Raw genomic sequence first — 13,176 nt, 5'->3', positions numbered from 1 at the left:
AATCAACTGTCGTGGTTGAAGAGCCTCAATGCTCTAGGCCTCGTTCTGCAGAACCAGCGCCTGGATTGGCTTCGCACATCCCTTCATTTCCAGGAGCAAGACGACCCTGCCCAGCTTAAAGACTTCTATGACGCCATGTCCCTCATGTTTGGGCGACCTGACCCTCCTGGCGCGCCTTCAAGCCCCAGAGGCTCAGGAGGAGCTCCATCAGTTTCCGTGCCGGTGGCGTCCAATGGATCCGGTGGTGGACCCGGACCAGCACGGGTCGTACTCCTGCCACCTTCCCCGATACCGGCCCGCACCGAGACTTCAGACGCCGCCGACCCTCCCAGCAGCGCCAGTCCTGTGCTTATCCCTGATGACCCTAAACTGGAATGGCCTTTTGATACTAATTCCGGCACCACCTGCACCCTTGGGCCCCATGTCAGTTCCTCAGACTTATTTTGAGGGGCTAGGGAATGGAGGGGGATTGGGAGTGGTCGCTGGACCCTGGATCAGCCTGAACACGAAATGGACTGGTATTAGGAAACAGGGTGAGGCCAGTGGGCTTGATTCCTTCCCGGATTCTGGCCTTCTTTCTCCCCCTACCATGGCTATGGAGGAGGGAGCTTCATACGCTATGGTGGTGAGAAGGACAGCTGAGGTCCTGGGCCTTCAGCTCCCTTTGGTGGATGTCAAGACGAGCATCTTGACGGAGATCCTCCAGCTGGGTGTCTCCTCCTCGGAACCTCTCCTGCCTTTCAACTGCAGTCACCTGGTCCAAGCCCAGCACAGGGGCTCCTGTGAATAGGATCAGCGTCTGACACCATCATCCTGCACTGGGTGACCCAAAATTCCTCACCAACCATCCTAACCCTGAGAACTTGGTGGTCCAAGCCTCTACCTCACAAGGCGCATTCCTTTCCACACCCCCAGACAGGTAATCTCAGAGGCTAGATAGTTGGGCCAAGAAGATTTTTTTCTTCCGCCAAACTTATGTTGCGGTAAGAGAACACTGTTTACGTATTTGGCCTTAACCCACTCTTTTTGGGAAACGGTTGCGCAGGTGCTGCCACATGTTCCGAAGGAGACCCGGGTCTTTCTCTCCCAAGCGGTATCAGACAGGCGAGATGCGGCCAAGTTCCCATTTGTTGTGGGCTTGACATCACTGACTCATTTTCCTGGGGATGTCCAGGCTTCCCTTATGTAATGCTCTTTAATGTCGCCAGTCTCTTCGGAGACCAGACAGATATGGCCCTGGAGCGCTTTAATGACTCGTGGGCTACGGGCAAGTCTTTGGGCCTCTCAGAGACCACCTACCCCTGTCTGCTTTTCATCCCTTTCGTCGCCAGCCATACCAGAGCCACAAGACTGCACAAGTTCACCAACATCTGCATTGCTCCTTATGATTCCATGGTTGAGGTGGCCAGAGGTCTAGTCAATCCACTCCTCCTCCTGCAGCCTCTAAACCTTCCTAATCAGGACCCTCAGAAATATGGGTGAGCCGTTGGTGGCAGAATCAACCTTTATCTTCACAGCAGTCGAAACGTTACATCAGACAAGTGAGTTCTTCATATAGTCAGGTAGGTCTATTCCCTATGTTTCGAGACAACCCCTCCCTCCATCCTTCTAGACCTCGGAGGACCACCTGAACTTGCTTCAGGAGGAAGGCACGGGTCTGTTGGCCAAGGGAGCCATAGAGAGGGTTCCGACGCCAGTAGTAGGCTGTGGCTGCTATTCCCGCTACTTTCTGATCCCAAAAAGGACAAAGGCCTTCATCCTATTCTAGATCTGCGATTCCTCAACTACTTCCTCAAAAAGAAAAAGTTCAAAATGCTCACTCTGGGTCAGGTCATGTTTGCCCTAGACCCCGGAGACCGGAAGGTAATGTTGGAATTACAGGACGCCTATTTTCACATTCCCGTTCTGCCTGCCCATCGGTGCTACCTGTGGTTCACGGTAGGCCACAAGCACTTTCAGTGAACAGTGCTCCCCTTTGACCTTACTAATGCCCCTTGGGTGTTCACCAAGGAGATGGCGGTGGTCGCAGATCAACTGCGCAGGTCAGTGGTGCCAATCTTCCCCTATCTCGACGACTGGCTGAATACCCAAAAAATCAAGATATGTCTTGCTATTTCCAAATTTTCGACTTCCCATCCATTGTTTTACCATGCATTTGTGGGTGTACTTCTTTTAAAGGAGGCATTGCAAAGAAAAAATGACATGCAGAGTCCTTTTGCTTTGTCCTTTACATTAGTGATATATGTCAAGAGCAAAAACACCAAGATGGCTCAGATTTCCATTACTTGGCAGGGAGAATCAGCTGTCATTGAGGATCATCAGAGTGCATGCTTCCATATTACTATCAGGGTCGGAATGGCCTAAAGATAAATCAGGCAGTGCCCGAAGGACATGTCTGACAGGTCTGTGTGTGTGTGTGCCAGTTTTATGGCTCTTTGTGGCCCTTTTATGGTCTGCTGGGCCGTTTTTTATTTACTGTTGATTTCCTTGATATTAAAACAAATATTGCTTGCAGAAAGCACAAAGCCTGAGCATTCTTCCATGCCTTGCAAAACACACATGCTGCTCCTTTACAAGTTCCAATCTGCCCCAGTTTGCAAACATTGGTAACTTTTTTTTGCTATCTGATTCGTTGATGGAGGTCACTTTTATTTTCGTGCCCAGGCCTATCTTCTCTCCCAGTCCGATCGTGATTATTGTTAGGGGATTACAAGTTGTTTATCTGTCTTTCACATTGGGAGAGGAGTAGTGCATCCAGTTGAACTCATGCATAGCAAGAGGAGGTAAGGTCACTTGCTCTCACCTTACCAGATCCATTTGATATCACTCTATCTTTGTCTAAACCTATGAAATTAGGAAAAGTTGACTATGTGAAGCAGGCGGTAGACAGAGTATTCCTAAAGTCGGCATTTGTTAGTTATACACACCTGCATTACATTTTAATTAGTTTCGTTAATATTTTTCAAATATAGTTTTCTCACTTTAATTTGTGGTCACCTTTGCCTTCCCACCAAAGCCATAGCTGAGGAACATGAGTAGCCAAACTCGTTTCCCTAAGACAGTGCAAGGACTAATGCTTCCCACGATAGTGCGTCTTTACCGAATCTTTTCATGAAATGTAACTTTACTTTTAATATATTACTGTATATAGTTTTTACATTGTTCCATTTGTTGCTTTATAGTTCAATATTTTGATAAATTCATGCAATCAATTACAGAAAATTACATTCGGTGCAGTTCAGTCTTATAATTTTCAACTTAGACCATGTCATTTTTGTAAGCACTTGAAAGTAAATTCGTCTGTAAAGAATGATACTGTGGTGTGCCATATACCATCAGATGTATGTTTCCTACTTTCTGAATATCAGTTGCCAGCAGGCAGTACATTTCAATTGATTACTTCGGAGTCATCCTTTCACTAAGGACTCAACATAAAATCAACGTCACTTGCAAATAATGTCATTGTGTAGGATCAAAGCTTTTAAATGCTGCTACTGTAATCAATCATACCTGCATGTGTAAACAAAAGTGTCTTTTCAGATGCCAACAAGCCATGGAGCTGATAGCGACCAGGCGCTGTTGAAGTTTAATCCCGATCAGCTGCTGCGCTTCCCCCTACAATATATCCGTGACAGACAGCCCTTGTGAGAATCTCATGTTCTCACCGGAAGGGACTTTCACCGCCCTTGACCTTTGCACCCTACATGTCTAGCGCCTCGAGGCCGTATTTTGAGGCCTGAGATCTCTTTTAAGGTCTCTTTATGTCGCAATTTAAGGCATGTGACCCTTCTACAGTAGTGAGTTATTAGATCATCCTGGCCCTATGAGAACATTCTTATCTTTTTATTGGGGTTTGGTAAATCTATTTCCTCCCCATTACATAAGACAATATATGATCCATGTTGCGACTGTCGTCTCTGGTTGCTTTACTGATAGATCACGTATATTTATCTCACCATTTCTTGGTATCTTGGAGACATTGCATTCCAGTCTCAACAAACTATAAAATAGTTTTTTATTTTTTTTATTTATGCCACCATCCCATATTACTTTGCCTTTTTTAAATGTATATAACTCCTTAGCTACGATACTTGTTAACGTTGGTGAATCCATCTTGTTTGTCTGATCTTAGCTAAGGAGTAAGGTTACATACTCATCTATTTCTATTGAATGCCTGACAATCTTTTTTGTAGTTAAGAACGCTATCTCCAAAATGTGTAAACCTCTGTGTTCTAGGGTATATAATACAGACAATGCCTCATAGTCGCCTGCTTGTGTGGCACTGTGCTTGCGATCTTCATAGCCACTAGTGCTGCCTGAAAAAGGAACAATTGCTAATGTTGTAGACCACCACCAGTAGCCATCTTTTAGAGTTGTTAGTCACTGGGGAGGTGCACCGAGCCCTGGTGTGGCGAAGATGAATGCACCAACAATTGATGGTGTTAATGGCCCATGGGATCACTTACCACCCGCTCGCTACTCTATAGGTCATGCGCCTGCCTGGCACAAGGCCCCTCTTCTTGCTTTCTCTGCACCCGGTTTTCAATTACATCACCTGTGGCCATTTGAAAGGTGAGTGGAAACTGGCATAGTGCCATAAACGAAACAATGCACACTAGGACGCAAAACACGAAATAAAGTGGAAAGTGTTCACTTTTTGTGTAACGCATTTGAGTGTTTTGCAGATAAAGTAGATTTTGTGTTTGGGAAGCATAACAACCTAACTAATATAAAATCGATGTTTGTTGTTACTTTGACTAACCTGAATTCTGCAGTAATCTGGCTCGTATTTTTTTCTTCGTTAACAGTGTGCTCTTTGATTGAAAAGCTGTCTCTTTCGAAATTGCCTTTCCACGGTCATTCCATAATTGGTACGTATTATATTATCTGGCTGTGGGGAGTGGGGGGTACTGCGTCATTGCACATGCCCATTGGGTGTAACTTAGTTCATAGGGTTTTGTGTTTGATAGTTTCTTTTACTTTCTTCTGCTTTCCATTGCCAACAGTTTCAAACTCTGAGTAACATTGTGATTGTTTTTAAAAAGAAAACCTGTATTCATACACCAATTTGAGGCCACTCAACGCACAGTCTTTACCTCTTTAACTTCCACCTCCTTACCTACTGTACCAAGTGAGAACTGGACTTAGTGCGATTTTGTTTTTTAACCGGACCATCCCAGGAATCACTTTTTTAGTTTTAGGTCCCTCCTAGAGACTACTTTAGATACATCTTGTCGTAGACCTATTGATGCGTACTGCCAATACTTACAGGGGGCTTTAGATCAGCCCATTTCTTATCGTTAGGTGGCTTTTTTGTCAACCTCATGTGCTTGGTTTCTTCCTTTCCTCCTCTTGTGTTTGTTTCTTTCTCTCTGAAGCATAGCTTTGTTACCATCCATTTGATAGATGACTTGTATCATTTCACTGCTTTCATTCTTTTGTTACATGCAGTCTACCATTTGACAACCGAACTCCATTCAGTGAAGTACTGTATTGCCATCCTTTTTTGGATGATGGAGATTGTAGCTTAATGTTACAGTTGTCTCTGAAGTTAGATGTGTAGACCGCTGCCTCTTACTGCAAAGACCTATACAAAGTTGCTACTAAGCATTTAGAAGTAGTTGCTGAAGTCAAGATGTCTAGAGGTTTGAAGTGGGGAGGCTCCTAAGAAAATGTGGGGATAAGTGCTTATAGTGGTTACTCTGAGTCAATGATATAGAACAGTATTCTGCGCACTGTGGCTTTCGCTGCTTATGGCCATATCATACCTAGGCTTTCCTGTTTTCAGTTTCTATTTTTGGTAAATTCTGGTGGGGTTTTTTCAGTTTTTACAATACTTTAAAAAACAGTGGTTATCTGTGGTTACACATTTTTGAGTCATTAAAAACTACAGAAACAGTTTTTTTCCGGTGTTTATGGAATTTTAATTTAATTTTAATTATTGCTTGCTTTCTGCACTGATGAGGTATATGAGGTCCAAATACATTTTTACTGCACCAGAATGGACTACAAAGTCAATAGCATTCTTCGTTAACTCTGAAGATTATAAAGATGCTTTCAGCATACCGTCTAGCAAGAGAGGATCTCTTACAGGCAAGCATTTCAGCACAGGAATCGATTTTGACAGACCATCATATAACTTTTTCACATTGGTAGGTGAATTACTGCAAATACAAATATCCCTTCAATCTTTATTGAACTTGGTAGGAACTTTTTACAGCAGCATTCCAAGTAACACTGCATTCCATTTATACCAAACGCCTGGTGTCATGTTTTCACCACTATCTCAGATGCTTGGTGACAACATTCTTTTTACATATACCTGTCACTACATCTTGCATTGAATGTTTAAATCTCGGGGTGTTTGGTAATTCACGTGCAATCAACACTGACTCTCGAGAAAAGGGGGCTGATGTATCAAAGGATTTCACCCATTCTCTGTCTGTGGGTAAATGTGATGGTACATATTAGGAAAGATTCTTATGAAACCAGCCTTTTTTACTTCTCAATGAAATCAAATGTAACCAAAATATCAAATATGATTTTGATATTTCCAGATTCTCTACAGTTTATGAAATAACTAAATAATACATAAAACATGCTTCTAAACAATGCATCTATAGACCAAAGACCACAAAACTGAAAAAAGCAGAAGGAAGAAAACACAATGTTTTAGTGACATCCCTAAACAACAAAACTCAGGCAGAATAATTTTAGCCCGGTCTTTCTTGATGCTACCTTGTATAACAAAGTTACATTGTAATGGCCCCTTCAGGAAGAAATACAAATGTTTCCTTTACCTCATCTTTTCCTCTCTTTGAATGGCACTTAGTTTGTGGTTGCAAAGGTGTTTTTTCAGTGTTTATATGTTTACACCGGTGATGGCTATTTTCCTTTCGGTGGAGTTTTATCAGTTATTATAGGTTTAAACCTAAAACCAGATAGCCTAATCATACCCAATACAACTGCCCACATTGTTCAGGTCGCCTCGTTTAGGAATGTTAAGTTTCAATAGCTGCTACTTTATTTTCACTGGCCGTCAGCATGCCAGGGTGACCCAGTAATGGGAGATCTAGGGAGTATACTACAGACTTCACTGCCTCGCAGACCTTCCCACCAGTCCTGCTCTATCAGCTCATCGGACAGGCAGTCTCCACTCGCCCTCTCTGTTTTGACTTCCTTGTCTTTCAGCTGTGCCGTGTGTGTGTGTGTGTGTGTATAAGATCAGCCCTTTGCAGCCTGCCTGGTCAGTCAACTCCAGTGCCAAGCTATGCCCCCGCAGTTTGTCTGGAAATGTTGGCCGTACTTGACCAGCCTGATGAGATGGTCTTGCATACTGTAAAAATGGCCTTGTTTCCACCACATACTGCTTCTGCACCTGCTCAAAGGTGATACATCTGTCATTGAAGTACAGGTCGCCCTCAGTTTTGCAGCCTCTAATGCGTCACCTGGCGTAGGATAGTGCATTCTGTAGGGCAGGGAAGGGCTGCAACCTCTTTAATGCAGGATTTTGGGTGAAGGGGCCCTTTGCAAGGTCTTAGTGACCACCCTATGCCAAGATTCTGCCAATTGCCTTAACAGGTAGGGGAAGTTCCTAGGGACTCCACTACCCATCAGGAATACCTCTGGGAGTAAGAACGGCCCACTTGCCTTTACCAGTAAATTTTGCTCCCAGTTTGGATTATCCTTGAGCCAACTTATTGTGTGCTGCAGTTGCATTGCCTCAGAATACAGAAGGAAGTCTGGGAGGCCCAATCCACCCTACGTTAGGGAAAGCTTAAGAATGTCTAGGTTCACTTGGCTCTTTTTCCTGCCCTATACCAATTGGCAACACATCTGATCTAGGCAGCATAATGCTGCCATTGGGATGATACATCATGTTTTGCATTCAGTGGTCCAATATATGGGACAAGAGTTTATGCAAAAACAAACCAGGCTGTTCCTAGAAAAAATAAGGAAAGTTAAGCGTCGGACGAAGGTCACAGGGAGGGGTAAGGTAGTGCTCAATGGAGTGCTACCCTGGGTATCCAATATGTTGGTATTAATGGCCTCACACACCCTTGCGAGTGTCATGCTTCATCATTGGCGGTTGCTCCTCGTCGGGCAGGCGGTGCAATGCCCAACGGGCTCACCTCATAGAGGGGCTCTTTAGCGGAGATCTTTTTACCAACTGCCTATGGGTGAAGTGCGAGTGAGGGGCCAAAGGAAAGCGGATAGTGTAAATAAGTGGGTTAAAACGTGACACAAGGTACCGGAGAGCAATTTATTCTGGTGGTCCCTTGTCACAAGTAAAAACAGTGGGTAGCCTATGATCGCCAGGAAAAAATTTTTAAGATTCCACGTGACGATTCAGAACTACAGTATATATTGTGTGGTCAACATGTTTCTCGCCAGTGCACATTGGCGGCGATTCTTCAGGACCTAGTGTTTACATCTATCTAATATAAGACATGACCTAATTAAGTATCAGTTCGGAAAAGGTTGTACTACCTGTATGGGACAGCTCTTGCCTATAGGTCAAGGTGTCTGGGTGTCAACAGTACCCGGTAGGAATTGCGTCAAGGGAAAGTACTATAGGGGTTTAAGGTTCTTAAAGCCTTGGGGAGCGCATGGTCTGCCTACCCATCTCTACCGGGCTCCGGAAAATTTTTTTTTCCTGCCGATCATAGGCTACCCACTGTTTTTACTTGTGACAAGGGACCACCAGAATAAATTGCTCTCCGGTACCTTGTGTCACGTTTTAACCCACTTATTTACACTATCCGCTTTCCTTTGGCCCCTCACTCGCACTTCACCCATAGGCAGTTGGTAAAAAGATCTCCGCTAAAGAGCCCCTCTATGAGGTGAGCCTGTTGGGCATTGCACCGCCTGCCCGACGAGGAGCAACCGCCAATGATGAAGCATGACACTCGCAAGGGTGTGTGAGGCCATTAATACCAACATATTGGATACCCAGGGTAGCACTCCATTGAGCACTACCTTACCCCTCCCTGTGACCTTCGTCCGACGCTTAACTTTCCTTATTTTTTCTAGGAACTGCCTGGTTTGTTTTTGCATAAACTCTTGTCCTTCTGGGCTCCAACTGCGGCTGGACCTTCCATTCTGAGGTTCCTCCTGAATGGTAATTCGAGCCCGAGGATCTTTAATAGATCCATTTCCCCTCCTTTTGATACACACCAATATATGGGACGACATCCATTTATACATTTCAACTGGAAAGCCATACGCTTCAGTTTTCTCCTCCGCAGGAGGGTCTCAAGCACCTCATTCAGCTCCAGTGGAGCTTTGGGCTGCTGCTGCTGCTCTGCTGACAACCTCGGCAGCCCTGCACCTGTAAGGTACTCCTCAAGCATCTCTGCCTTAGTTGTGCAGACCCTAGCGAACCCAGAGATAAGGTGCCCATTCCAGTCTAAGCAGTTCCTGCTCCATTTTCTTTCATGTCCCAAACACATTAGCCACCCTGCTTGCTGAAGACCCTTGGTTTTCTTTGAAGAACCAGGAAGTAAATTCACAGATGTGGGCTGCACACCCCCTTCTGCCAGCACTTCAGCCCTCAGTGTCCATAATGTCATTTTGGGCCTAGGTCCCCTAGGAAGCAAGGTGACTAGAAGAGGTGAGTGATCTCAAAGGTATTGGTTTAAGTATCAAGAGTGCGGAAACACCGCTACATCTTCCATGTATCCCAAAACAGACTAATCTACTGTATCCCATATGCACATGTGAATAGTAATGGTAGGCAAGATCCTCTTATGATGGAGGCGCCATTCAGCAATCAGGTGCAACTCACTCAACGTGGATCCGCACTGCAGTTCCTCTGGCTGTTTTTCGGCCTACTTAACGTTTTTTTATCGACCAAGTAGTGTGCCCTTTTTCTACCCTTCTTCAATGTCCTCTGGGTTTAAGCCCTGTGAGTCCTGTGGATGACAAATGTCCACCATGGACCCACACTCGGTTTACATAAGGTCCCTGGGTGAGCACCATGACTCCGAAGAGTGCAACTCGTGTTGCCAGTTCCAACCGAAAGCTTACAGGGAATGCCACATGAAGCTTCTTGCGGTGTGAATGTCAGTGTCATGAAAGCCTTCTCGTCATCCTCAATCTCTTACGTGCTGTACGGACTGACCGCAGTAGGAGCCATTCTAGCAGGTGTCATTCTCCTTCGACGTCTGGAGGTAAGACTCGGTGTCTGCGGTTGAAATGGCGGCACCGCCCACCTTTGTCGCTACCACTGGTCCCCACTCTTCTGTTGAAGTGTCAGGGCATTGGGTCCAGGATAGGTCTCCTCACCTATCCTGGGGCGGGGCATCTTTGACCCAGAAGAGACAATATTCTCAAATTCTTCATTCTATTTTAGGATTTTCACCTCCCTCTGGAGCGCCCTCGGGCCCCACGGAAGTGTGTGAGGTCATGCCTGGGACCCAACCAACGGGTTCTCACTCTGCTTCAGGTCAGCGTCCTGTTTCTCACACCTTAGTGATGCCTGAGAACAGCCCGTTTATTTTCCCACCTTCGGCTCTTGCTTCTGGTCCGTCAACTTCGATGTCGGCATAGGGCTTTTGTCTGCCGGCTCCCATAGTGGTGCTGTCAATGCTCTTTCCGGCATCTAGGTGTCACTTTCTCTAGATTGACCAGCTTCAGTTAAGGCGTTGGATGCTTAGCCGATGGAGCTAACTGTCTCAGACTCCCTTCCTCTGGTTTATCCTTCTGAGGACCATGGTTGTGAAAGTTCTACAGACTGTGTGGTATGTCCCGCTCCCATTTCAGATACAGTTCTACCACCTATGCAGTATAATTGGTTACTTGACTTGGGTGACGTCGGTGGCTTGGAATCTTCTCAAGCCTCCAGCCTCTTGTCTCCGTCCTGGTTTGGCTACAGAGGCGAGTTGCACTCTGGCAGACATGCTGTATCGAATTTTGGTCGTACTGGAATTACAACTGCCTTGTGTGGAAATGTCAAATGTCAACAGACACTTTAATTGGCATTCTACATCCTGACCAGTTTAATTTTGAGCCTTTTCTTCCTTATACTAGTTGTCTTTTTGGGCTAAACCTGAAATCGTTCTATTTCTGAGAGGCATCGTTCAGCCCCAGGGGATCCCTCCTGTCTCCTTAAACATCTCTCTACTAGGAGCTTTGTGGTTCAGGCGGCTTTGCCACCAAAAATATTGATTTTCTCCCTCCTGTTCCTCCAGGGAAAGAGAGAAAGGCCAAGAAATGTGATGCTTGTGGTAGGTGTATTTTCTCTTCTAGCGCTGCCCTGCGCTCTCTAAACACTTCTTGTGTCCTCGCCGGCTTCTCCCATGCCTTGTGGGACTCAGTGGAACACCTCTTGCCCTCCCTTCCAGGGGAAGCCCGGAATGCTCTTGTTCCCCCTGAGTAGGAAACTGGGTCTCAATATACTATACCAAAATGAAGTATCATGTGCAAAGATTCCAGTGGATCCCCAGAGGCTTTGCAGAGGCCAAAGTAGATAATACTAATGCTCTCTTTTGTGGTAGTGTGGGCGAGCAGTCAGGCTCATCGGAGCACAGTGGCAATAAATAAAACACACACTCAATTAATAAATCTGAGACCAATTCATAAAAATAATACTTGGTTATCTTTATTTTGCAGAACCACAGTACTTGTTCATAGGTAAATTAGTTTTTCAATAGAAATACTTTTCAGTTTAAAAAATGGCCACTGCAACTTAAAAATTTTACAATGTTAACCTATGGGAGGAATAAAACATGCAGCGTACCTAGGGATAATATCGACTTACAAGAGCAGTCTTTGCAAGTTAAGGTCCATATTGGGCGAGATTTAGTTCAGCACCAACAGTGCACCACCAGCAGCACAGGGGCGGCCGGGAGCAAACTCGAGGTAGGGCACCCAATACAAATCAATAGGGATTGGGGCTGCAGCAAAGACCAGGAGGCCTATCTAAGGACACCTACAGCTGCAGAGGTAAGGTAGGATGCTCCGAGAAGTAGGGACACCTTTTGTTCTCTTCACCAAGGCCCATGTTGGATGGGTGTAGGGGTGCATTTTGGTTTCGGAAACGGCTTACCTGCAGCAGGTCGTGGTTGGAGGGGTCTCCATGCAGAGGTTGAAAATGACGTTGAGGAGACCAGGAAAGGTTAGTTCACGGTGTTCTCAGGCTCTGGAACACTGTGGAGCCTTGCTGGAACCGGTGGGCCAGTCGGACTCAGGCGGAAGGCATCCGGTGAAGAGGTAGAACCGAAATCAGGCTTCGCGGTTCTTCAGGTCACAGTGTCATTACTTTAAAGATGGTTGCTGGGTGAACAGGTTCGCTGTTCTCTGGAATCTTGATCCTGATTGAAGGCAGTTCAGTCCACCCAGGGTTCTGGATATCATTTGGCTGCAGGACAAGTGTTTTGGTCTACTATCGTCGAGGCTGGAGACATGCCGGTAGGGCTGGGGCCAAATCAATTGCTCAGTGCAGTCTTCTCTGCTGGTGCAGCTCTGTAGTGTCCAGCTTTTCTTAGGTTGTCAGAAATTAAAGTTCAGAGCTCAGTGGGGTCACCTAAATACTACATTTAGGGGCTTTTAAAGGGAGTGCCCGGTAGTAGCCAATGGGCTATTTACCTTAAAGTTGACTACACCCTTGAAATGCTAATCCCACATGGTGGTTGGAGGAGTCCCACCATCTTCAAGATGGTGGGCACTGAAACACGCATTTCACCTCGTCTCGAGCATCTGAGGGGGGGAGTTGGCAGAGGGGGCACACCTCCTATTCTCTCTATGTTTCCCACCTGTCCTCCTGTCAAAAAGGGGGTGAGGACTGGATGAGGGACTGCTCCTTCTAACAGGAGAGGCTGGAGTCGCATTACATAGGCGGCAAGGCCTTTGAGGCTCCATGCCATGAATGGCTCTTCCTGCCCAGGCGGAGGTCCGAACACCTCCACCCAGGAAAGGCATTGTTCTCAGCCTCAAAGTGTGCAGGCACTCTCCCCATGAGGTCAGAACACTGTCTGGTGGTAGCAGGCTTGCTCAGGCCAGTCGGTGACCACACTTAGGATTGGTAGGTTTCAGGGGACCCCTTTAAGGGGTCCTCCGTGTGCACTTTGTAATAAATCTGATACTGGAATCAGTGCAGGTTTATTATGCTGAGATGTTTGGTACCAAACATCCCATATTTCAATGAAACCATCATAGAGCTGGGGAGCTTGTAAT

General features: G+C 45.9%; 1 protein-coding gene across 3 annotated transcripts in view; it reads left to right on the top strand.

Annotated features, from left to right (window-relative positions):
• Positions 1-13,176, top strand: part of TBCD (tubulin folding cofactor D) — a 2,437,462-nt gene that overhangs the window by 1,623,044 nt on the left and 801,242 nt on the right. For all 3 annotated transcript variants that reach the window (XM_078654702.1, XM_078654704.1, XM_078654703.1), the window contains one exon: positions 4,809-4,871. In XM_078654702.1, coding sequence (XP_078510828.1) covers positions 4,809-4,871 — 63 coding nt within the window. The remainder of the gene's footprint in view (positions 1-4,808; positions 4,872-13,176) is intronic.

Source organism: Lissotriton helveticus, chromosome 7 (assembly GCF_964261635.1).
Source record: "Lissotriton helveticus chromosome 7, aLisHel1.1, whole genome shotgun sequence".
Classification (NCBI taxonomy): Eukaryota; Metazoa; Chordata; class Amphibia; order Caudata; family Salamandridae; genus Lissotriton; species Lissotriton helveticus.
Note: the sequence above shows the minus strand (reverse complement) of the source record. Positions and strands in the feature narration are given on the sequence as shown.